This window comes from Zalophus californianus, chromosome 8, assembly GCF_009762305.2.
Source record: "Zalophus californianus isolate mZalCal1 chromosome 8, mZalCal1.pri.v2, whole genome shotgun sequence".
Lineage (NCBI taxonomy): Eukaryota > Metazoa > Chordata > Mammalia > Carnivora > Otariidae > Zalophus > Zalophus californianus.
This window is the reverse complement of record NC_045602.1, coordinates 130,078,813-130,104,314: the sequence shown is the minus strand read 5'-3', so window position 1 is coordinate 130,104,314 and position 25,502 is coordinate 130,078,813. Positions and strand designations below refer to the sequence as shown.

General features: G+C 50.4%; 1 protein-coding gene across 6 annotated transcripts in view; it reads left to right on the top strand.

Annotated features, from left to right (window-relative positions):
- ATP9A (ATPase phospholipid transporting 9A (putative)) overlaps positions 1–23,377 on the top strand; it is a 131,944-nt gene extending 108,567 nt beyond the window's left edge. For 5 of the 6 annotated variants that reach the window (XM_027624194.2, XM_027624193.2, XM_027624196.2 and 2 more), the window contains exons 17-28: positions 55–138; positions 1,527–1,697; positions 4,238–4,336; positions 6,699–6,788; positions 6,915–7,059; positions 7,902–7,966; positions 9,272–9,427; positions 12,489–12,553; positions 13,977–14,085; positions 15,661–15,718; positions 17,618–17,821; positions 19,078–23,377. In XM_027624194.2, coding sequence (XP_027479995.2) covers positions 55–138; positions 1,527–1,697; positions 4,238–4,336; positions 6,699–6,788; positions 6,915–7,059; positions 7,902–7,966; positions 9,272–9,427; positions 12,489–12,553; positions 13,977–14,085; positions 15,661–15,718; positions 17,618–17,821; positions 19,078–19,214 — 1,383 coding nt within the window. In that variant the 3' untranslated portion in view covers positions 19,215–23,377. The remainder of the gene's footprint in view (positions 1–54; positions 139–1,526; positions 1,698–4,237; positions 4,337–6,698; positions 6,789–6,914; positions 7,060–7,901; positions 7,967–9,271; positions 9,428–12,488; positions 12,554–13,976; positions 14,086–15,660; positions 15,719–17,617; positions 17,822–19,077) is intronic. The other variant, XR_003524936.2, reaches the window with a different exon arrangement.
- The last annotated feature ends 2,125 nt before the right edge of the window (positions 23,378–25,502 follow it).

Below are 25,502 nucleotides of genomic sequence, written 5' to 3'. Positions count from 1 at the left end.
CTTGGAGGCAGAGCCCTTAGTATGGCTCTCCACTGACTGAGGTCTGCTTTGCAGTGTGGAAACATGGCCCGAGAAGGTCTGCGGGTGCTCGTGGTGGCGAAGAAGTCTCTCGCAGAGGAGCAGTATCAAGACTTTGAAGTAAGTGGTCCTGGGACCTTTCTGCTACTTTTTGCAGCCCTACCCTTACCTCCCTGGTCATATCTCCTCTCCGTCTCTTCCTCGCTCATTCTGCTCTAGCCATACTGAGGTCCTTTCTGAGCACCCCAGGCTCACTTCTGCCACAGGGCCTTTGCACTTGCTCTTCTCACTGCCTGGAACTCTCTTCCTGCACAGAGCTCTGTGGCCTGCTCCCTTGCTTCCTTTGGGTCTCTGCTCAAATACTACTGCCTCTGAGAAGTCTTCTTGGACTCCCCATCTAAGGCAGCCCCACCTCACTGCTTGCCATCCATCACCTGCTTAACTTTCTTCACTGTGCGAATCCCCATCTAGGATGATCTTATTTCTATGTTTCTGTCTAGTGTTCTTCATATCTCCTTCCTGGAACAAAATCTTTTTCAGAGCAGAGACCATCAGTCTGGTTTGCTCTTGTATCCCACTACTTAGGTTAGTCATGGGCACATGGTATACCCTCTGGAAAATTTGAAATGAATCACCTCCTTGGAGCCCTCATTTCTGTATGAAAAAGAGTTGAAATAGATCATTAACTTTCACGGCCAAGGGTTCCAGCATGAATATGTCTGGTTTATTGTCCTCTTCTCCCATAAACTGTGTGTTTCTTGAGGGAAGGGTCCTTGTATCCCCCGGCCTGTCACAAAGCCCAGCGCATGCATGGGTGTGTGACCGAAAGGGAGAGAAGTGTGGTTGGGGACAGGCTTCTGGGGCCCTTGTCTGGCTCCACCCAGAGGAGCTATGCCTGAGTCTGTCTCTTCCTTGTGCTTGAGTTCTTCGTAAAGTTTTATTTAGCAAGAATTTTAGCCCTGATAAATTCTACCGTCCTTTCAAGTTTAAAGGCGTGTGTTTGAAACAACCCATTAAGGGATTTTTGATTTTCTTCCATGTCTTTGCTAACCCTGCAAAGTAGCTAAACTGAAGGGTTGGGTCAATGGTCTTTGGAGGTGGGACTTCATCTCCAGAAAACCCAGTGATCAGGGGTTCTTGGTCACAAAGCGTGTGCTGTGTGTGGGAGAACCTGCCGTTTTTTTGAGATCTTAAGTTGTACCAATCCTTGCAACAACCCAGGGAGGTTGGGGCTGTTATTGCTGCTTCATGGGTGAGAACAGTGGAGGCTCAGATACGTTGAGCAGCTTGCTAGAAGTTGCACAGCAGGTAAGTAAAGAGGAAAGGGTAGAACTAGGGCCTATGCAAGTTCTGGGCCAATGAACTTGGAAGGACACTGGAAGTCTCCGTTCATCCCTTGGAGGTCCAACCATGCCCTGGGGTCCCCCACTTGGTGTTGCATTCTCCTTGCCCGTCAGCCTGGCCCCTTCCCACCCTAAGCAGTGGCTGGGTCTCCCGCTGTGTCGCAGGCCCGCTATGTCCAGGCCAAGCTGAGTGTGCACGACCGCTCACTCAAAGTGGCCACCGTGATCGAGAGCCTGGAGATGGAGATGGAGCTGCTGTGTCTGACGGGGGTGGAGGACCAGCTGCAGGCGGACGTGAGGCCCACCCTGGAGACGCTGAGGAATGCTGGCATTAAGGTAGGCTGGACCTGCCTGGGACCCAGCTGCTGAGATTCACCATCGGCCCTGCAGCAGAGTGCAGAAATTAGAGAAGGTGGGGGGCACCTGGGTGGCTCAGTCGTTAAGCATCTGCCTTCTGCTCAAGTCATGATCCCAGGGTCCTGGGATCGAGCCCCGCACCGGGCTCCCTGCTCCGCGGGAGGCCTGCTTCTCCCTCTCCCACTCCCCCTGCTTGTGTTCCCTCTCTCGCTGTGTCTCTCTCTGTCAAATACATAAATAAAATCTTTAAAAAAAAAAAGAAATTAGGGAGGGGGTGGGGAAGGAGGTGGGAATAGAGGAAAGGTGGGGGGAGGAGGGGGCACGGACAGCGACCCACAGCTCTGGCTCAGATGAGCCACTGCGTCCCTCCAGCCCTGCTTCTGGAAGACGTCTTGTGTGTTTGCTTTTACTGCTATCGTCCCCCCCCCTCCCCCCGCAGCGGGCTCCCCGTGGGACCACGTGCCTCCCCTTCTCCCTCCAGCAGGCTTGGGGTGTTCGGCATATTCTTGTTGAGCCACCGGCCAGCCAGCCATCTGCCTGTTGTTCTGGGTGAATGAGGGGCCGCCCCGTGGACTGACCACCTGTACCAACAAACTGCCTTATTTATTTACACTGTTTGGGTCCAAAAAGAAAAAAAAGAAAGAAAAAAATTCAGGCGTTTAATCCAGAGAGGCCAGCAGAGGGCGTCCGAACAGCACGCTACGTTTTAAAGGCCCTGAGCAAAACAAGCGCAACCTCACTGGCTTGAAGCTCCTGGACTTGGGCGTGTTTGCCGCCCACCTCCTCCCTGAAGCAGCTCTCGGGGGAGTCCTTGGGCCGGTACTTGGCACGGGCTCCCGTGAGCGGGGCCGCAGTAATAAGGGAGCTCTAGCCACAGTCGTGCCCGTGGGGGGGACTCACACGCATGTGGGCAAGTGTCATTGCAAACCAGATCCTGTCGTGTATCTAGTTTGTTGCAAGGACATTGCCAGCAAGATCCCAGTTTTGGAAAAACAGTCCAAAGTCAGAAGGGCTTGCTTCTGTTGCACTGTGGCGCTGAAATTTGTCCCTGGCAACTTCCGTAGACCTCGTCTCCCTAAGATTTGGAATTCTGGTTTCTGCTTCTGGCTCCATCCTGAGCTTCCCCTCAAAGCTGTCCTCTCCAAAAGGCTGTTTTATTCCCAGAGTGTGGACTGGACTTCTCTTTCTGGTTTCCTTGGTCAGACGGGAGGGGGAAGGGGGGGTGAGGGGTCAGGGGGGTTTGTAGGCAGGCCTAGCACAAGGTCCTTCACAGGCCAGAAGCTGTTGGAACTTGGAAAATTTCTACTTTAGCCCCTCCCCAGATGCAGCAGCTGAGGCCAAGCAAGGTGGGAAGTGTGCTGCTGGGCCTGGGGCTCAGGTCTGGGCACGTACCTGCAGTGCCCCCCTGTCATCCCGGACGTGGGGCATCAGTCACATGGTGCTTCGATGACTTTCCATGGTTTTCTAGAACTTGAGCCTCCTAGCTCCTTTCCCAGTGTTTCAGCAAACCCTGAACACTGGGATCACTACAAAGAATTTTTTTTTAACGGCCAGATGAGATGTTGAGAGAGGAGGCTGACACCCACCAGGGCCAAGCCCAGAGCCACAGCCCCCCTGAGAAGGGCCCAGTGCCCGCATCCTGGCTGTCTCACTGCCTGGGTTTGGCTCCAATTTCTCCACTGACTGCTTTGGCAGCCCTTGGCAAGTGGCTTGACTTCTCAGTGCTCTGTTTCCTACCTTTCCACATTACCCTGAAGGTCAAGTGCACTGAGCGTGGATGGCGCTTGATCAGTGCCCGGCCCGGCAAATGCTCTGGAGACCATGGCCATTGCTTTCCTGTACCTCCCCACTGCCGGCATGTGCTTTGTGCGTGACCCTCCCTGCTGGGGCCGCGAGAGCAGGGGGTCAGTGGGTAAACCAGCGGAGCAGGAAGCGCATTCAGTTTGGGCTCTGAAGGCTGGGATTCTGGGCCTGTTTGGGACAGGAGCTAGCTGTGAGGCTTTGGGGCAAGTCACCTGCCCTCTCTGAGCCCGCGGCAGCAAAACGCAGAATGATCTGTTAGGAGGTGGGGAGGAACTTGGCACATTTACCATTGGCTTAACCAACCACATAGAAAGACTGCATGTAACGTGACAAACCAGTGTTTTCTGTAGGACACGGAAGTGACCCCTCACCCATACCACCATCCCCTTCTTTGAGATTTTTCATTGCTTTAACAAAGATTTCCAGAAGGGGGGTGGTGAGGTCCGAGGCCGACCTTCATGATGTCTGTGGAAGCGTGTGGCCAAATGGTTTTCGAGAAATGTTGTATCAGCTTTTGCTGCCACCAGCAGTGATCACTTGGGGTCCTGAAGCCTTTGAAATGGGGTATTCTTGTGGTGTGTTGGGGACACCATGAGCCTTGAGGTAAGTTGGAATAAATGAAGTTTAGCTCGATGTTCCTGGAAACTGAACAGACACAGGCTGCAGGCTGGCCTTGAACAGTGACCAAGAAGCGCTTCCTTCTGCTGTGGTTCCAGGTCTGGATGCTGACGGGGGACAAGCTGGAGACAGCTACGTGCACAGCGAAGAACGCACATCTGGTGACCAGAAACCAGGACATCCACGTTTTCCGGCTGGTAAAGTATTGTCTGCACTGGGGTCTCATGGGGGTGACGCTGCAGTTTGCCCCGTGACCTCAGGACCTCCAGTGCACCCCTAAAGAGGGGAGGGAGGAGCGTGTTAACCACGTGGCGGGGGATCTTACAGCATTGGTTTGTGGGGGGAAATTACTGAGGGGCCCTGGGGAAGCTGCAGGCTTCCTTCCGGAGGTAGTGCGGGCCTAGTACAGCCCTGGGTTCTTAACCTGGTGGGGGTCATGGTCCATTTGAGGAGCTGATGCAGGACACAATCGGGATGAAGGATGCAGCTAGGCCCATACGTGGAAAATTGTACATATGAGCCCAGATGCCCCTGGACCCTTGAAGACCAAGTCCTTGGATAAGAAGTAAATTCCAGATCACAGATAGTGGCCTGTCTGCCCTCCTGAAGGAAGCCTTTAGGAGTCTTTAGAAGGAGGTATAGTGGGTGGGCAAATGGGAAATTGTGTCTTGCCCTTGCGGCAAGCCCTTGACCCCCAACAGTGCAGCCACAAGGAGCTGCTCGAGGCTAGAAGCCAAGGGCTGGGATCAGCCTGACGGAGCTGGGAGGTGAGGAGCGGGAGGTCCCCTCCGGGCAGGATGCACCAGTCCTGCTCCTGAAACCAGAGCCCTCACGCCCAGAATGGAGGGGCTCTCTGCCGGTCCCAGGAGTGTCCCCTCGACCCCCTGCCTTTGGTCCGTGGTACACACCGCCTACAGGAGATCCGGCAGTTTGGGGACTGGCCCCAGTAGTGTTGTGTAGAGACAGATACAGTTCGTCTTTATTAGCCATGGATTCCAGATTTGCAAATGCACTTACTTAACTAAAATGTATTCCTAACCCAGAAATCAGTCCTTAGGGCACTCTCAGAGTCCTCCATGGACATGTGCAGAGCAGAGAGAAATCGTTGTTGCCTGATGTGCACATTCCCAGCTGGGGTCACACAAGGCGATTCCCTGCCTTCTCTGCCCTCTACTGCACATGAGCGTACTTCACGGTCTGTGCAGGGCCACTTTTTTTTTTTATTTTTGTGCTGTCAGTGATTTCACTGTTTAAAATCCTCCCTCCCAGCACAGTGCTGGAGTGCTGTCTAGTGTTGTGAAGCGCAGGAGGGCTCCGATGTGCTCTATGGAGAACGTATGTGTGTTGGATGGGCTTCCTTTAGGCATGAGTTAGAATGCTGTTGGTTAGGAGTTCAGTGTTCATGAGTCAACAATATGTATTTCAGAAGATGTGTTTAGGGGCACCTGGGTGGCTCCATCAGTTAAACATCTGACTCTTGATTTCGGCTCAGGTCATGATCTCAGGGTCGTGAGATCGAGCCCTGGGTCGGGCTCTTTGCTGAAAAAACAATTAAGATTGTTTTTCCTCTCCCTCTGCCCTTCCCCCTGCTTGCATGCTCTCTCTCCCTAAATAAAATATTAAAAAAACAAAAAAGATGGGTTTAACTAGAAACACATATAAAACAAGGTTATATATTGATTGACAAAAATGTTGTGGCCAAAGGCTCATAGGAACCTCGTCCGTATTTCCCCTAGGAGCAATGAATGGTGCCTTATTTGCTAAGTCAGTGTTCACAGCGACTTTATCGAGTGTAACTACTGAAAATAATGAGAATCAACTGTATGTCTTATATATTCTGTATTCTCTACATTCTGTATATTTAGGGGTTGCAACGACAGTCCATGTGCCACCTGCTTTTGTAAATAAAGTTTTATTTCATTTTTTTAAGATTTTTATCTGAGAGAGCGAACACGAGCAGGGGGAGGGTCGGGGCTGCTTTGGCGCTACAACAGCAGAGTCGAGTCGTTTTGACGAGCACTGTGGGGTCCCCAGAGCTTGCAGTGTGTAACAGCTGGTGTGTTACAGAAAAGTTGGCCACCCTGCTAGATGCCTGGCTTCTGACGCCTGCTTCACAGCCCCCTAGATGTGTTACTTGGGGCAGGCTCACGGCTCTGCCGCGTCTTCGTTTCCTTACGTGTAAAAGTGTTTCTGTTATCATTATGCATCTTGTAGGCTTGTTGTGAGAAGTAAATGGGGAAAATCCATGGAAAGTGCCTAGCACAGTGCCTGGCACACAATGAAAGTGGGGTCATGTTTAGCTTTTTTTTTTTTTTTTATTACGTGGGTCACAGCCGTCCTGGGGGCAATGCAAGGTGATAGTTGGTATACAGGCTGTCCCGCTTCCCACAGAATCATAACAAACACGGTTTAATTTGGCTCTGGGTCTGGTGGCAGGGGCGGGGCAGGGGTCCTTGGCTGGGGTGGCCATTGTCTTCATCCCGGCTTCAGGAAGCCGCTGTTTGTTGTTCTTCCATCTCGGGAGAGCAAGGCCTTCTCCACCCCTCCGTTCCCTTCCAGGTGACCAACCGCAGTGAGGCCCATCTCGAGCTGAACGCTTTCCGCAGGAAGCATGACTGTGCCCTGGTCATCTCTGGAGACTCCTTGGAGGTGGGTGCAGGGACCGCGCCGGCGGGGTCCTCCCAGGACTGTGCGCCCCTTCCTGCTTCGGGGGGGGGGGGGCGGGGGCGGGGACCTCGCTTGACCCACCCCCTCCGCCTCCCCCGCTCCCCCCAGGTTTGCCTCAAGTACTATGAGTATGAGTTCATGGAGCTGGCCTGCCAGTGCCCAGCTGTGGTCTGCTGCCGCTGCACCCCCACCCAGAAGGCCCAGATCGTGCGCCTGCTCCAGGAACGCACCGGGAAGCTCACCTGCGCAGTGGGTAGGCAGGCAGCTGCCCCCCCCCCCCCCCCCCCCCCCCCGCCCCGGCCACCACTGCTGCACCGGGTCCCTTTCTGTAAGGGTGGTCAGACTCGGTTGCTGTGTTTCTCAGATCCCCAGGCCACTTCATGTAGGTCATGCTCTTTTCTCCCAACAGACTTTGGCTCTGTTATTATTATTATTTTTAGTATTTCCCTTTGAGTAAGTGGAGATAAGCGTGCTCTAGGGCTTTTCTCCTGAGCTTGCTCTTTCTTTGCTTGGGAGGCAGGAAGCAGTGTTGCAAAGGGCTGTGGACCACACATGGTGGAGCTGGATCTGGGCTCCCGTCTGTGCTGCTTTTAGCCCCAGTGCCCGGCGGAGCCTCAGTCTGCCTATTGGTAGGATGGGGTCATAAGCACTCAAATGGTGCTGATGAGGCTGGAAAAGGGGTAGATTTAAAAAGCACTGGCCACAGGGCACAGTATAGGCTCAGTAAGTGTAGAGTCCGTCACTGATCCTGATGGGATGTGGCGCCCCGCACCTCCCAGGCAGGGGTGTGGTGGCTGTGAACACTGGTGTGGTGTGGACACGGTCCCCCTGCCGCTGCTCGATGGCTGGGGCTCCCGCCAGTCACCTGGGGTTCCTCTGACGCCCAGCTGCTCTGTCTGTGAGACAGGAAGCTGATACTGTGGGGCGTGGGAATGATTAAATGGAGCAGGGCAGAAAAGGCTCTTAGTAATAAGCAAGCACTCAGTAAAAGGCAAATCGTGCACGATGATTCAAAGTAAGAATGAAATGTGGGGATCCTGTTTCTCGCCTCTCCCCAATTTCCCGGCTTTTCTCTCTGGTCCATGCGGCCCACAGGTGATGGAGGCAATGATGTCAGCATGATTCAGGAATCTGACTGCGGCGTGGGGGTCGAGGGGAAGGTGAGTGTGGGTGTGGGGCGTGGAGGGGGGCTGCTCACTGCCGAGTAGTCGGTACGAGGGTGTCGGGTCGTCGTAGCTGCTCTGCTTCACCAGCTGGAGCTTCTTTTTCCCTCAAAACATAGCTCTGATGCTCCTAAAAATTCTAGATTCGCATTATGAAGCATAAAGAACCATGAAACATGATCACCTGATATTATTACGTGGGAGTCGGACGGAGATCTACATCACTCCATCTTACAGACAACAAGTGCTGGTTTTTCACATGCCAAGACTTAAATAAAAAAAAAGAAAGAGTGTTTTGCTATATTGTTAGGGCACAGTGAACGTACTTGGCACTTTCCCACGGCCGTTGTCATGGTGTCCATAAAAGCATCAGTCATCACGCCATGTGTGGATGTCTTGGAGATTAGGGAGGAATGTGGCACGGTCTGCCCCTCGCTAAAAGCTGCGTTTTTAAAAAGTTGGTGTGTTATAATAGTTTTTCTCTTTCTGTCCTTGTCACCTATGTACTTGCCTCTTACAGTTTGCTCTGTCCTAATTTGTGACCTCTAAATGACGATAGGCAAGAAGATTGGTTACCAGGTTTGTTAGAACTTTGTGTAAAACAAGAGTACAGAGGTCCTTAGTGAGGGCCGGAGATGCTGTCTTATGCACTTTGTTCCATAGCTTCATGAGTTGGGCTTAATCCAAACATTTTTGTATTCCTCTTTCTACCCTTTCTGGTCTTGTGGTTCTCATCCAGTTGACAATTATTCAAAGTTACAGAATTCAGTGATCTTTGAATGAGATGTTGCTGGAACGGACCCTTTTAATGCCGGTCTACCCCACTAGTGGCACCCATCATGCAGCTTTTAAAATCAGAGAATTCTAATGGTTGCACTTCTATAAATGTGCGAAGCTGTACGCTCAGGAATGTTCCATTTGGTGGTGTTACTAGCCTCAGCGCCCTCCCAGCCTTACATCTCACTTAGAGGAACGGAGTGCTGTCAAGTGCCTATCTCTGACGATTCTTTGCTTCTAATACACGTTATAGGGTGGGCCTACCCGCCAAGGCTTAATACTAGATCCACTTGACCTCCAGATTATAACTATCTGTGATTTAGAATTTTTTTTAAATAAATTCCTCTTTTTAAATCAAATCTGGACTTAGATCACTAACCGAGCACAGCTTGAAACCAAAGAAGCTCTTCATTGAAGTTTTTCCAAAGATCTTCTCACAGTGTCTTGCTTTTTCAATGAAAAAAAAAAAAAAGTGTTTGCCTTGACCTGTGCTCCTGACAGTGCCCAATTTTATGCGGATTTTAGGAAGGCAAACAGGCTTCCCTGGCTGCAGACTTCTCCATCACGCAGTTCCAGCACCTCGGCCGGTTGCTCATGGTGCACGGCCGGAACAGCTACAAGCGCTCAGCCGCCCTCAGCCAGTTCGTGATCCACCGGAGCCTCTGCATCAGCACCATGCAGGTGGGCAGGCGGTCCGCCGCCCCACATGGACACGGGGCCGGCAGGGGCAGAGCCTGGAACTAGAGCGGGCTTTGGAGCTATTACCCTCCCTGGCCAGTCTGTTGGTTTATTTATGGAATTTATTTTCCCACCTGACCAGTTTAGATCCCTACCTGGCCACATTCTGGCTGATAGACCTTGGATTGCCTCAGATCCTTCCTCTGGTGGATGGGGCAGGCCATCCTTGCTTGCGGGGGGTGGCTGCAAGCATCAGCAGGGGTGGCTGTCCAGGGCTTGGCAGGGGGGAGGTGTGGTGTCAATGCCCAGAGTTGTTATGATTGGTTTGCCAGAGGGAAGCATGCAGAGTGAAATGCTAGGTGAATACTCTGGTCCTAGGTTTTCCAAATGCACACATGAGGGCCAGCAGAGAATAACCACAAAAGAAGAACTTGATTTTCTGGAGCTCTTCCTACACCCTGGATGCCCGGCTCCATGTTCACAATGCAGTGTCTCGTGCAGTCGTCACAGTAGCCTGTGCCCATTGTACAGATGGGGAGCCTGAGCCTCCACGAGGCTGAGAAATGTGTGCAGTGTCCCTCGGGGGTTTAGTCTACATCGGCGGGGGGGGGGACTCCAGAGCCCTTCATCACGGTGTCTCCTTGAGTGCCCTCGATCCATGGAGGCCGCCACTGCCTCGGCTTGCATGGGCTCTCGGGTGGGGCAGCATAGCCTGAGGGGCCCCCGGTGTCACAGTTCTGCCTCCAGCCATCGCGGGTGAGAGTCAAGCTGGGTTGTCTTGATTGTTCGTCTTCTCAGGAGTAACATCTTGTTCCCATCTTGTTCCCCACAAAAGGATTCTAGAGTGTTTTCCCCACCTTCTGTCTCACCAGCTCCTTTAACATCTGTCATCAGGCTGTAGCGATTAGGTGTACACTAGGAGGAAGGCCAGAGGGTGGGGAAGAAAACACTTGGGTGTTGAAGAACTATTGACTGATTACCTTCATGGACATTTGGTGAAAATATCGCAGTTAAGTAGTGAGAACATAGGGATGATGTGACTTGAAACCCACATCTCTTTCTGACCACACCCCTAAATATCTCTGAGACCTTTAGCAAGTCATTTTACCCATCTGGGCCTCAGTCTTCCATCTGTGAAATGGAGATGGTAAGACCTGCCTTGCCTCTCGGACAAGGCTACTTTGAGAAGTAGAGTTCTATAAGGTGTCAAGTGCAGAAGGCATCCTTGCCTCTATTCATAAAAACCAAACAGGATGATGTATCCAGTAAGGTGACATTTTAATCTGTGGGAAAGGCACTTAATTACCATATAAAAGGCATCCTGCCTTTCCAAGTAGCTGAAGTGATGCTGTTCTGTGTACATGAGCCTCCCCCTCCTCTGGCTTCTTCCTTGCCTTCTGGGGTTGATTTTATGTTTTCGATATCTTTTGCATTTGTGAGCATAGGAGCCTTTAAGTGATTTTTATCAATGCAATCTACACCCAAACAGCTGTTACGGTTCATCAGACCACATCTGTACTTTCATGGTAGCTCATAGATATTGCTATGGTGTAATCACTGGGAGATGAATCAGCTTGTCCCTGGGCATGCACACATAAGCTGGGCTGGGTGAGCTGACTTCTGTAAAGCCTGTATGTTGTTACTCTGAACATCAATTTAGAAAAAAATTCCAGGATGGGAAATTGTTCTTTGGGGCTATGGAAAAAGGCCCTTCACCCCTGTCCACTGTGCTGAAAGTGGCTGGCTAAGGGCATGTCCCTGTTAGAACCGCACCTTGGCGTTGGTCTCTTCGATAGATGTGGCCGTAGTGTTTTCTTTTCCCTTAAGTGTTCTCTCCAAGATGAAGGATTTCTGGCCAGCCCGGCCCTTTTAGAGGAAGGAGGTTCTTGACGTTGATTTACGAAACTAAACACCAGATTCTTGACATTTTTACAACCATCCTTTCTGTGCCACAGCCCAGCTGAGGTGAAAAGTCATTTGAAAGGTGGCTTTCACCTTCCAGTTCTGAAATATGACCAAAGTGCCGGTGGGGCTGCCCAGGACCTGATCCGCAGGTGATTGGGGGAGACACCTCTGGTCGCACACCCTTTCTAATCACCAGGCTGGCTTGGGCTCTTGCTTGTATACAGCTCTTGAAAAGCCTCTAGCTGTCTCTGGCCTCTTTTTGGTTTTATACTAATAGGAATTAGCTTTGAGGCCACTTTCCTTCTGTTAGCCTGTCGATGCCCAGAGAAGGAAGTGTAACGGAGCATCAAGTCCGATTTTATCTCCCCAGCCTGGTTTTCACTGCCAGTAGCTGCTGTTTTCCAAGTCAGGAAGCAGACATTTCAGGGAGGGTTTGGAAGTGTCTTTATTGCTCTTGTCTAACAAAGGCAGCAGGTTGTGGGCTCTTTGTAAAAATTTCCAGAAACAGTAAAATGTGTCCTGTAAGAAGGGACATGCCTTCTCTGCCGCCCCACCTCCAGGGTAACTGGTGTACATCCTCAAGTGGGGGACTCTTTCTACCTCTGTGTCCATACCTCCGCAAACTTGTTTATCGGTCGCAGCCCAGAGAGGCGGTGCTTCTGAGCTCTCAGGACTGTGGGTTCTGGAGACAGAGCTGGGCTTCAGCCCTGCAGTGCCCTTTACCTGCTCAGATTCCCCTCCTGTGAAATGCAGGTGATAGGAGGACTTGCTCTCATGGGTGGTTCTGGGGATTCACGGAGATCACACAGAGTATTCCTGGGTCCAGCCTGTGTCAGTTAAAGTCTATGTTCACAGAGGGTCTCTGGAGCTAAACCACCTGGGAATGACTCCTGGCTCCCGTCACTTACGAGCTGTGTGATCTTGGGCAGGTCCCTTAACCTTGCTCTGCCTTACTCTTGTCATCTGTGACGAGGGGTTGATGATAACAGTACCTACCTCATAAGGTGGTTGCAATTGTGAAATGAGCTGATGTCCTTAAAGCACTCACAACGGTGCTAGGAAAGTTTGTGCCATGTTAAGTGTTGGGTGTTATTTTATTATATAAGCATAGGGATTTTGTCATGATTTTCGGTAACATCCTCCTTTCTCGTTGGCACAGGCTGTCTTTTCCTCCGTGTTTTACTTTGCCTCCGTTCCTCTCTATCAAGGATTCCTCATCATTGGGTAAGGAAATCTAGGCAGGGTATTAATTTTTTATGAAACCTCCCTAAAATGCCACAGATGAGAGAAGAAACATGGTGTCTAGACTGTTTGGTCCCCAAGTTGTCCGCGATGCAGTTCAGAACCTTCTCGAATTTTCATTATTTTTTTTGAACTGGCCAGCCTGTAACCAGATTGAGGAAGTAGAGTCCAATATGTTTGTGGTTCATAGCACTTGGCCGTCTGTACCTGGAGATGGAAAAATGTTTGCCCATGAGAGTCTGAGCTGATCGGTGATTGGCAACCAAAGCAAGATTGAAGGTTCAGACTCAGTGATTTCATTGGGGTCTTAGAAAAAGTGAAAGGGGAGCCCTGGAAAGTACCCTCCCTGCTGTGGACCCCGGTAGAACGTTGTGCCGCTGGGTCTGTAAGGCGGGGCCAGAGCCTTGCTCTCTTGGGGGATGCGCCTAACGGACCTTCATTGCTGTGTGCCACTGACCTATTAGACTAGGGTGTCACTTGGACATTTGCTGCCTTCAAACCCAGCCCCATTCCTGACTTGGAATTCATGACGTTCCTTTTGATCCTTCAGAGAATGTGCTCAGTCTGTGAATTGCCCAGGTAGGTGGAGTTTGGTTACCACACACCCTAGATGGAGACGCATGTAGGGTGCACTCCTGGTCGTGAAGAGGTGGGAAGCATAGAAAGGCCGGCTGACCCCGGGGGAGAGTCTTACGAAGGATGCCTGCCTTCTTTTTATGTTGGCCCATTCGGTCTGAGAGTCAGCAGTGGAATTCTGCTTGCTTCTAATTGGACAAGTGGACTGTCTTTTATCAGGTCCCAGAAGAACGAAAGAACATGCCAGAGTGTAGGCAGGGGCTCCCTGTGGCCTTCCATGACTGGACCCCTTGTCCCTCTCTGTTCCCGTTTCCTTCTCTCTGCCCCTCACTCACTCAGCTCCAGCTGCAGTGGCTGCCTTGCTGTTCTTCAAACAAGTCGCACTCTCGCCTCAGGGCCTTTGCACGCGATGCTCTCGCTGCCTGGGATGTTCTTCCCTCCATTTGGGCATGACTGCCTCTCACCTTCTATGGGTGTTTACTCAAATGCCACATCCTTTGGGCACCCTCTCTAAAATCACACCCACCCCCATGTCTCTTTCCCTCTTCCCCATTAGAATTTACTTCTTAGCACTTACCTGCAACACAGTGTAGTTTACTGACTTTGTTGACTCAGTAATTAGCATGAAAGCTCTCCGAGGGCAGATGTTTCCATCTGTTTTTCATCTGAATCTCCCGTGCTTAAAACCAGCCCTGGCACAGAATAAGCACGCAGTGGATGGTTGTTGAAGGAATGAATGGAAATTGGGCTGCAGAGGCTGGAGAAACAAATTGCTCATATTCCTTCGGCTGGGTCTTACCTGTGGTGATTTCTGCCCCCTCCCTCTCAGGTACTCCACCATTTACACCATGTTTCCTGTGTTTTCTCTGGTCTTGGACAAAGATGTCAAGTCGGAAGTTGCCATGCTGTATCCTGAGCTCTACAAGGATCTCCTCAAGGTTCACTGGACTCCCGCTTCCCTTCCTCATTCCTTCCTCCTCCTTACCCCTCCTTCCCCTTCTCTCTCCCTACTTTTAATTTATTTCACACAGACCCTGCATATCTGGTTTGAATATACTGATTTGAACTGGTGGTTTTTCAGAGGAAGGCATGGGATTTTTTTTTTTCCTTAAGAAAGTAGTATATGCACGTGTAAAGAATATTAAACAGTACAATAATACGTAAACTGCAAACAGACCAACTAACAACTTTAAAAGAAAGCCCTGATGGTTCCATCCTGCAGCTGCAGCTGATGCCTGCTCCTGGAAACGTCCTTGTGTACACTTCCAAAAAAAGTGTGTGTGTAAAAAAAGCATGTGTGGGGTGTGTGTGTATGTGGTATGTGGTGTGTGTGTAAAAAAGCGTGTGTGGGGTGTGTGTGTGGTATGTGGTGTGTGTGGTGTGTGTGTGTATGTGGGGTGTGTGGGGGTATGTGGTGTGTGTGTGTGTATGTGGTGTGTGTGGTATGTGGTGTGTGTGTGGTGGTGTGTGTGGTGTGTGTGTGTGGTGTGGTATGTGTGGTGTGTATGTGTGATGTGTGTGTGTGGTATGTGCTGTGTGTGTGTGTGTGATGTGTATGTGGTGTGTGTGTGTGATGTGTGTGAGTGTGGTGTGTGTGGTGTGTGATGTGTGTGTATGTGGTGTGTGTGTGTGTAATATGTGGGGTGTGTGTGTGTGGTATGTGCTGTGTGTATGTGGGTATGTGTGTGATGTGTGTGTATGTGGTGTGTGTTCTGTGGTGTGTGTGTGTTCTGTGGTGTGTGTGGTATGTGCTGTGTGTGTGTGTGGTATGTGGTGTATGTGGTCTGTGTGATTGGTATGTGGTGTGTGTGATTGTGTGGTATGTGGTGTGTGTGGTGTGTGTGTGTATGTGGGGTGTGTGGTGTGTGTGTGGTATGTGGGGTGTGTGTGTGCTGTGTGTATGTGTGGTATGTGGTGTGTGTGTGGTATGTGTGTGGTGTGTGTGGTATGTGGTCTGTGTGGTGTGTGTGGGGGGTATGTGGTGTGGGTGTGTATGTGGTGTGTGTGTGTGTGTGTGTGGTGTGTGTGGTATGCGGTCTGGGTGGTGTGTGTGGGTGTGTATGTGGTGTGCGTGGTGTATGTGTGGTATGTGGTGTGTGTGTGTGGTATGTGGGGTGTGTGTGGTATGTGGTTTGTGTGTGGTATGTGGAGTGTGTGTGTGGTGTGTGTATGTGTGGTGTGTGGTGTGTGTATGTGTGGTATGTGGTCTGTGTGGTGTGTGTGTATGTGGTGTGGGTGTGTGTGTGGTGTGTGTGTGTGGTATGTGGTGTGGGTGTGGGTGTGTATGTGGTGTGTGTGTGGTGTGTGTGTGTATGATTTCCTTTATTTGTCCTCAAGGAATTTTACTGAAGATCAGATTTATTTCCACTTAATATCAATTCTTAAAAAATGTAATTTCTCGAATGTGTTCAGATACATGCAAGACACTTTTTTTGATGGAAACAGGCAGGTTGCCTCATTAGTGGAGGAGCCAAGCACGGTAGTAACCTGCTCTTTCTCGCTTTCTCATTTAGGGAAGACCGTTGTCCTACAAGACCTTCTTAATATGGGTTTTGATTAGCATCTATCAAGGTAAGGAAAGCGAGACCACCTGTTGTCTTGTGCTAAGGGTCAGCTTTTCTGTTGTCCATAGAACATGAAGAGAAGAAGCTGGAACCCTGAAATTTGGTTAAGGAGCGGGACAGTGTGCCCCAAGGGAGGCCCTGCTTGGCGTGTTCTAAGGACTGGAACATTCAGCACGGTGATAGATCTGTGAGGTGGTGCCATCTGCCTCATGAGATAAAGTCCGAGAAAAAGATAAGGGAGGGGTGCCTGGGTGGCTCAGTCGTGAAGCATCTGCCTTCGGCTCAGGTCATGATCCCAGGGTCCTGGGATCGAGCGAGCCCTGCATCGGGCTCCCTGCTCCGCGGGAAGCCTGCTTCTCCCTCTCCCCCTGCTTGTGTTCCCTCTCTCGCTGTGTCTCTCTCTGTCAAATAAATAAATAAAATCTTAAAAAAAAAAAAAAAGATAAGGGATACTACTCAAAACCTGACAAGGGGCTTAAGCTATTGTAACAGAAAGTGTTAGCTTTTCTGGAATGTTCTAATACTTTTTCGGAGGTCAAGTTCTAGTTTTTGAAAGATGTATTTACCTCAGTGGCCTCCAGGGAGGGTCCCTCAGATTGCAGAGATTTTGTAAGATGACTTACAAGTATAGGAGAAGAAAATATCAAAACCTTTGTTGGTGTTTATTTCTATTTTGAGGTATGTTTTATAATGTGCACATAATTGTGCAGTGGTCCTGATATCTGTCTATGTCAGCCCAGGTACCAACATATAATTTACAGATATACATTGTATGTTGGGAGGTCTTACTGATGGGACATCCAACCAAAAGGTGTAGAAACCATTAAAATTGTTGGCAGGAGGTTAAATTGTCATTAAAAAATAGAGGATTTTTTTTTTTTTTAAGAACTCCATCAGAGCATAATGTGTGCATAGATTTTTGCAGCTACCTTTTATGTATAGAAGTTCATAGATAATGAACAGGGAAGCTCCATGTCACCCCTCCATCTTGAACCCTGTCACAGTAGGCAGTGGCTTGAGGAGTTTTGGGGTTTAGCATCTAGTAATATTTTTGTGCTGCTTGTAGTTGGGATCTACGCGAGCACCATCACCGTCTCTGGTTCTGCTGTGCTAGAAAAACAGCTGTACCCTCCTCCACTTTCCTTTCTTGCCCTGTTCCAGGGGCATGACACTGAGTGTCTCTGGGTTACCGCTGTCATTTTGTGTGTGTGTGGGGGGTGGTGGCTAAAACAACACATGACCTAAGATTCACCATCTTAACTCTTTTTAAGGGCACAGTTCACTAGTGTGCAGTGTATTCACAGCGGTGAGTTACATTGTACATTTATAGCGTTACATTGTTGTAAGAATAGATCTCCAGAACTTTTTCATCTTTGGGAAGCTGAAACTCTGTCCCCATCCCCCCTTCCCTTTCAATTCCTCCAGTGTGACTACTTTAGATACCTCCTAGAAGTAGAACATCCACAGTATTTGCCTTTTTGTGACTGCTTACCTCTGTCATTTTAAATAATAGATTTAAGCTTAAATTTCTCTTTCTTGTTGCATCCACTCCAGATGGTTACTCTGCCCTGCCTCTCTTCCGTTTTCCTTCTTTCCATCTCTCCCTCCTTCTCTCTTTCCTTCCTCTTTGTCCCTCTTCTCCTCTCCCCTGCAATTATAGACGCCTTATTATATAAGGTCCAAAGGGAAAATGGGAAACCAGAATGGGACACCTCTTTAAAATCTCCGTAAAGCAGCACTCGTCAGCCTCATTTAGCAAGTGTCATCTTTCGTGTCTAAACGGAAAATAAACAAAAAGGAGCCCCCGCCTGTGAGCAGCCCCAGGAGCCCTGGGCGGGGAGCGCGGGGGGCGGCATCTGCGGGCAGGCAGGGCGGGGTGGGATGCCGGCTTCCTCTGCCTTCGCAGGGAGCACCATCATGTACGGGGCCCTGCTGCTGTTTGAGTCCGAGTTCGTGCACATTGTGGCGATTTCCTTCACGTCGCTGATCCTCACTGAGCTGCTGATGGTGGCCCTGACGATCCAGACGTGGCATTGGCTCATGACAGTGGCTGAGCTGCTCAGTCTGGCCTGCTACATCGCCTCCCTGGTGTTCCTACACGAATTCATCGGTAAGAGCCCCCCGCCCCCCACCCTGGGGCTGCATCCTGGCAGTGGGGTCCGGGGGCCTCCCGGGACTCATCCTGAGCTCTTTGTCCAGCAGGCCTTGGCACTCAGTGGCCCCCATTTTGTTACTGGCGTCCCCTTGGGGCAAGTGGCAGTTGTGACTCAGCTTCCTGGAACAGAGGTTTTCGGGCATGATGTCAATAGGGTTTCCTTTTAAAAGCACACTGTGTTAACTGGCCTAGAAGGGGATCCCATGTAATTCAGCAAAGACCGGGTGGGATTCTTGAGGGAGCTGGTCACTGTGCTGGGCTCTGGGGGGCTATGGAGAGGTCAGACATCCAGGTCTTGCTCATGAATAAGTTATAACCCCGCAGGATTTGTCCTTATCAGGAGGTGGAAAAACTCCGCCTTTCCCTGAAAGCACCTCTGATTCCATCTCTTGTTGATCAGCAAACGGTCCTTAAGGGTCTGGTAAAGGTAGGAGGAGCATCCTGTGAAAAGTGAAGTCCTCAAGGAGTTTCACACTTGTTCTGAGAGTCTGTCCGAATGGGTTTTGTCAGTGCCTGCTGTGCGTGCAGTGGCTTGGGGGTGTTGAGCTCTGCCCTTGGGAAGCTGCCACGGGGCCGGCTGGGCAGCCATGGGTGGGCTCCATGGCTGGGCACTCAGTGGGGCCGCGGCCGGTGCCAGCCGCCTGCTCCCCATCCTGAGCTCCACTTCTGCGGAAGCCCACGGCCGTGCTCTGCTCTCGCAGAACCCTCTGGACTGCAGGCTTACTGTCCTGCAGCAGAAGGGGGCACCTGTGCTTATCTGGAAGCCCCCCGAGGCTACCCCCATTTCCCACTCGGCACCGCCCTCAGGCCCCACTGACCTGGGCTTTGGTGCTCATCCCAGAGGCGAAGGGAAAACGTTTCTGGTGTTGGAGTGCCTTTCTGCTCTCGGGCGGCGGGGTGTACAAAGAAAAACCCTGGCTGTCAGATTCCACATCAGAAACACCTGTAAGAATTGTTTGTGCCCCTCGTTTTCTTTCCCTGGTGTTGGAAACAGCATTTCAGTGACTGTCAGTGAACTCAGCTGCAGAAGCAGGTCAGGGGAGGGAGCTGGAGGTCTCGCAGGAAGCACCGGGCCAGTGCCAGGAGCCATATGTCGGTGGCGGGAGACAACTCCCGCCCATCCCCCCGGATCATTATGCTGGCTATTCTGAGCTGCACACGCCTTCCGGAACATTCTGCCTGCTCACTGCTGTCTTCCCGTTTGCTTGCAGATGTGTATTTCATCGCCACTTTGTCGTTCTTGTGGAAGGTCTCCGTTATCACTCTGGTCAGCTGTCTGCCCCTGTACGTCCTCAAGTACCTGCGGAGACGGTTCTCCCCGCCCAGCTACTCGAAGCTCACATCGTAGGCGTGTGCTGGCCCGGGGCACAGTAGCCTCTGCGCTCTCCTGGTGGGCAGAGTTCAAGTTGCGTTGTTCTTAACCGCCACCTGTGGATCTTGCAGTAATCACTAACATGTGCAGTTTTGACATGAAAAGGCTCTGCGCGGAGTCCTGACGCTGAATGATCGGGGAGGTTCCTAGAAGGGGCCCACGCGGGCCTGCTCGGGCCCCTGGCGGTTCGGCCCGGGGTGAATGTACATATGTTAAAGCTGGTGGCTCAGCTAACAGATTTATACATGGGTCACTGTGCGAGCTTCCTATGACTTGAATTTTGTTGTCATGTGATAAAAGTTTCTAATTGACGATCGTAGAGGGGTTTTTGTTTTAAACCATCCTAATGTGTGTGTACTCTTTACATCTTTCTCGCTCTTAAAAACCGGTTGTTTCAGAGAAATGTAAAAGCTCTTGGTATAGGTTTGCGGGAAAAGACTGTGACTTTGGTAGAAAGTTATGCAGACGGTAATCTCAAGGTGGAAATGCGGAACATCCTGTCCGAGGTGGCGCTGTTCACTCCTGCCCTCCGCACCGGCTCCCTAGAGTGACACAAAGCAAATGGGAGGAGAGAGAGTGAGAGAACGGGCCGTAAGTGCAGTCTGGTCTCCTCCCTCGGACTCAGCGTCTCCAGCGCTTCACTTAGCTCCACCTGCCACCTCGCAGAAGAATTTCAAAAGTGTTATCCTGCTTTGTTTGGACCTGGTAACAATTATCAAGCCTTTGGCCGTCCGAGGACACCCTCAGACGTTTTCAGCAGAGTTGTTGTAGCAGGAAACGTGCCACTGAACAGCTCCCAAACGTGTCGACAGAGTGAGACTCAACTAATTCTTTAGACGACGCTGCACATGTGGCCGGGCCCCTCCGAGTCCTGAGGGCAAGGTCAGGGATGGGGGCTCGAGGCTTCCACACAAGTCTGTTTTCCATCAGGAGGCTGAATGACAAAGGCAGAGGCGTCTCACGTGTTGCCGCGCATCGTTTGTCGGTGGCCGCCCCGGTGGGAGGAGGCCCGGGCTCCGTCGCGCTGCCCACAGCTTTCAAGGGGAACTTGCTGGAAGGCAGGCGGTGGTAGAGATCCCTCCCCCACAGGGACAGAGTACACGCATGTGTGTTTCTCATAAAGCTGTGGCTTCTTGCTTCAGAGGAGGAAGGGGGTGTGCAAGGCCTGCACGGGGCAGGGCAAAGCATTCATTCTTGGGTTTTCAAGTCGCTCGGCGCCACAGCCGCATATGCATGGCACCAGCGTTCGGCTGGTCGATCTTCCAGAGCTGACCGTGCTCAAGATCTTGGACTTGGATTAATTCCTTCAGCCCTCCTGCTTGTGTGGGCTTCAGGGCTCCGAGCTCCGGCCTGGTGGCGGCGCCCACTACCCTCCGGGCATCCGGTTCTGGGGGAGTTGGGGGTGGGAGGAACAGGCGGTGGTCCCCTTCCCTGGGGAGCCCTCTCGATACGCTCGTGTGTTTATGTTGCCCGTTTAAAACTTCATAAAATGGCCGTAGGTTTCAGGCACTGGGAAGCTGGCTGTAGACGTGGCTTCTGTGTTAAGATTGTGCATTTCTGCAGTCACGTTTGCCTTCCTGTGCCACCCATTCCTGCCACACACAAAAGACCTACAGAGAATATAGGTTGCAGTGAATGGTTATTTACGAATAGGACCTTGGTCCCAAACTCTTAGAAAGATCGAACACATCAGACATCTTCCTGAGTGACGTTATGGAGTTTCATAGGTAGGGGAGGGGAGCGTGGGGCTCAGTTTCACATTTCCGATCTGTGCTTTTGGAAGTCCAATTATAAGTCTTAAGTCGTTCCGTTCTGAGTTTGCAGACCCTGAAACTGGCCTTCTTCACAGGTGATGGCTCCTGAGGTAGGGCTTGTAGAACTATTGCTAGGAAATTTTAGACGTTCCCAGCAGATAGAGGGAGATGGTCTCTCTGGTTTTTTCCCTCAAGTCCCAAGTTTGATCCAGGTGTGTGAGTTGACTTTTGAAGTCAACACCTGAGATACTGCTTGCCATCTCCAAGGAAGGAAGCTTCTCAGAGAGGCTGAAGAAGCCCCCCTACCCCCCGGAAGTTGAAGGATGCTTGTCTGTACCATTGCAAACCTTTTTCCCTTGTCTCGGCCGTACTCTGGTAGGCAGTCAAGGGCCAGAGGGACCGGAACCCAAGTGGAGCCCAGACCACCATGCTGTGGAGCGGCCCCATTAGTGGGCAGCCTGTTCACGCCCCCTGCCGGGGGGCCTCGAATAGCCAGGAACACGCGTGCTTCTCAAAGTTGGAGCCTCAAAGGGCAGGATCCTCACCTGCACATGTCAGACTCATCCCAGCAGAGAGAAGTGGTGCACACGCGGGTTATCTTAGTTATAGGGGAAGACAAACACCCGAGCTACTTTATAGGAAACTCCTGAGTTCATAAACTGTAAGCATAAGGATTCTGTTGACCATTTCCTTGGTTTACCAATCTGGAAAGAATTTAGGAAGCACCACTGACCCCTTCCCCTCTTTTTGGACCTCAGTGGGACCTAAGTCTCTGACAGCTGATTTAATTCGAGGCTGGAGGCCCCACGGCATGCCATCAGTGCTGTTCAAACATTTCTCCTTAAAGTAAAAATTACAACCCCCCCCCGCCCACCCTCTGACACCACTACCCATTTCTGTCACAGTAAGCACATATGTTTTATGATGATTTTTATTCGCTCTTCCGGTGATCGTTGTGTGTGCGTGAGGACAATGGGATCTGTTCGTGGTTTCTCCTTTTTCCCTCCTTCCTCTAAGAAAATGACCAGATGGAGCTTCTCCATCTCCAGTAATTTCTGATGCCTGACAGTGTTGGTTCTTGTTTGGCGGCTGTGCGGGCACAGGTGCGCATTGCCCGCGATGCTGGGAGAGCTGGTTGCACTGACTGGGGCTGCTTGGGGCGGCGGACTCCGTCATGGAGCCATGGAGGGCATCCCCGGGAGCATCCTGACATCGGAGCAAACAACCTGTTTGCAGCTGCTGGGAGCTGGGAGACCAAGAGCTGGGGTGTCTCCCACTGATGCGGTTATTCTATCCAGGTCTCAGGCCAGCTTCCCTTAATAAGTGAAGCCCTTTCATGTCGCAGTAATCTTGAATACCAGTGTCTGCTTACCCTTCCCTTAGTGTGTTCTCTGCTGAAAGTTTAGGTTACACTGACAACTTTTGAATGTATTTTGAGTTTTGTGCTCATTGGAAATTGACACGATAATGCCTCTTCTTTCTCCGGGCTTTTGCTTTTATACTTTGTTTTGTTTTTACTGGGGTGGGGATGGGAACGCCCTCATGCCTTTATGGGGCAGCATTTTAAACCTTTGCCAAAATTTGCTGATGGGACCTACATGTGCTTCCACTCCATCCTATTGAAGGCAAACACCTGTCAGCTGTTTAATCTGTGTGTAAGTGTGTGTGTATGTGAGTGTGTCACCTCCAATTTTTTGATGAGATACTTGGTTTGCATTTAAATCCCGTTAATCCCAGCTTTGTTTTCATTAAAAAGCATACAAGGAGCTTTGTAAATACAACCGCTTTTATCTCCTCCCTTCCTTTAATGTAAAGCCTTTTGTCATGTATACTTATGGGGAAATATTTCCACTAATGATGTTCATTTCGTCTTGGAAAAGTATATGTTTTCGAATGGAACGGAGAGGCACACCATGGCGTGAGCAGCGCCCTGAAGACCTTGAGCTCTGCGGCACCTGCTCACGCCCCAGCAGCTTTACCTGCGGATCCGTCCTGGTCACCCCGTGGTCAGAGGTGCCGTCCGTTCACATAGCTGGGCAACGTCAGTGAATCCTGTGTTTGTGGGGGGGGGGAGGCAGGTGGGGGATGCACAAAAAAGTTGTGGCTAATCTCTGATTTTGTTGCAATGGGGCTAACTATAAACTCTCCTAGGAGTCCATGTAGGTCTGTACGGGTGATCGCCTTGCAGATACTCACCAGGACAGCGTTTTGTCATTAGAGGGAAGCCTGGTACAGGATGCTTTAATTTAGTGGGGACTCCCAGATGATTTAAATTCTCGATGCTGTGATGATACACATGTGATCCTGCGTGTTTCTGAGCGGTTCTCCTTTCATGGTCTGCCAGCCTGGCCCGTCGCTGTTGCCCAATAAAGCTTGTGTACTTTATGCCTTTGGGGGATCATTTTAATTTGTGCAGAAACATGAATTCTGGTGTCAAAATGAAGGCTGTTTTGTGTGTAACTCATGGTACAAAAAATGTGAATAGCTTTTTCTCCAGCTAAAGTTATTTCGATTTTGGCAAAAAAAAAAAAAAAAAAGAAAAGAAAAAATCCCATCCCAAACCCATGCATTATTATTCTGTACTGTTGTCTATTCCAGACATGTCAGAATTTCAAAAGGTAATCGATACAAATAGGAAAAAACGTTTTATAAGATTATTTATATACGTAGTCCTTGATCAGTTTAGATACCTTTTTTTTTTTTTTAATCAAGATAGATTTAGGAACGCAGTCACCTAAGTTTTAGGGAGAAGAGGTTTGTAAGCTGTTGTGTAGGAAGCAGAGGACATGTTTTATTAAGTTCACCCAGTGCCTCTCAGCCAGGTAGAGTCGGGAAGCACTTTTGGTTGTCGCAACTGGGGCGGGCTGCTCAGGGACCTGATGAGGGAGAGGCCAGCGATGCTGCAGGACGGCCCCCACAACATGGAATTACTCGACCCGGAATGTCCAACGTGCTGAGGTTGAGAACCCTCCTCCCCATCCCCCTACAACCCGCACGTGTCCGATTTATCATTTGCAGGAGACTTTCTTCATTTCCAGAGGAGTGCAGCGATGGGAACGCCGGTGTCTCAGGGAACCAGCTACGTACACACCCAACTGGCCAAGTGTTTTAATTAGGAGCTGTTTGCGGTGTGTGCTGCTGGTTTCCTCCTCCTGGCTCTGCGCTGCAAGGGTCATCCTCAGTTTATCGATTAGAAAGGGAATTGTAAACTAGCCGCCTCTCAACCCTGTAGTGGCTCCTCTGGGCAAATTGGAGGCGCGTGCTCTCAGCCCCTGTGACATGGGTTCCAGAGGGGTAGACAGACCCACAGTACTTTTCCGGAACGGGTGCTATCAAGGTAGTCATGCCTCAGCTGTGAAATTCCATGCGCGTGCAGACACTGCCCCTTTCGCGCCACTAGGGGGAACTTGAGATTGAAAGACCTTTATGTTTCCTGTTTTCAACAACCAGGAAGGTCCCGGAGCCCAGCCGCTCTGTTCAAGACGCCACTTTCATAGCTCAGAACTGATTTCATGGCCAACGGCTCTGTTAAAAACAGACATTTCTTTTTATGTTGTTGACCAGACTATTTTGCTGGACTTCGCTTAAAAAAACACACGCACAAAAAAACTAGGGTTGGGAGGGGGGTGTGTGTGGGGAGATGAATATTTATTTGATCTTGGATATTTGTATTCTTGAATAGTTGGCAACTGGGAGGCCTTGCCCTACTCCTTATTCAGGCTAATAAGGTTTTGAGACGAAATGTTCCAACACCCCAAGTACTTTAACTGTTTTTGTTATGAAACTTTTTCAGGGTGACATGAAGCCCTGCGGTATTTGTGAGGAGATCTATAAATGATGGATTTGCTCACCTCAAAATAGAACTGTAGTCGCTCCAAACTTTCCAGAAGTCGAGCACAGTAACAGAATTCATTCAGGACTTGCTAATTTCCTACTTGAAATGGGTTACATAACAAGAACAGTCCCGCCTTCGTGCCTCTCAAAACTACCCATGTAGTGATGGTGAAATGTATCATTAAAAGCTAGAAATAGCTTTGCTAAACTCTGGGAAAAAGAGTTTTTTTTCCTGATAGCTCCCCCTTTCCTTCACCCAAACATTGCATAATGTTAAAAAAGTCAACTCTTTCCGTGGGATTTAATTTCATCCTCCATGTGGCTGTGGTCGGAGGGATAACTTCAGCACTCTGGGGGCTGGCAGATTTTTGGAGGATCACGCATCCCCGGATCAGTTTCCATCCGAAGCCTTAGCAGACAAACACGCCCGATCCTGGGTTTCTCCCTTTCGCTCCTGCTCCCCCTTTGGTGGATGAGTTATCTATAACGTAGTGTCTTTTCAGAGAGCCTGCCTTCTTGTAGGAATGTCAAAGCCAAGCCACCCCTCAGCCTTCTGTGTTGAGGTTTGGACTTTGAAGTGCATTCCCACTAAGATTTGGGGTAATTGAATCATATTGTGAGGTCACTAGCTCCGCAACCTGTGCCCGACAACCGGGTGGGCCCCATTTCTTAGAAC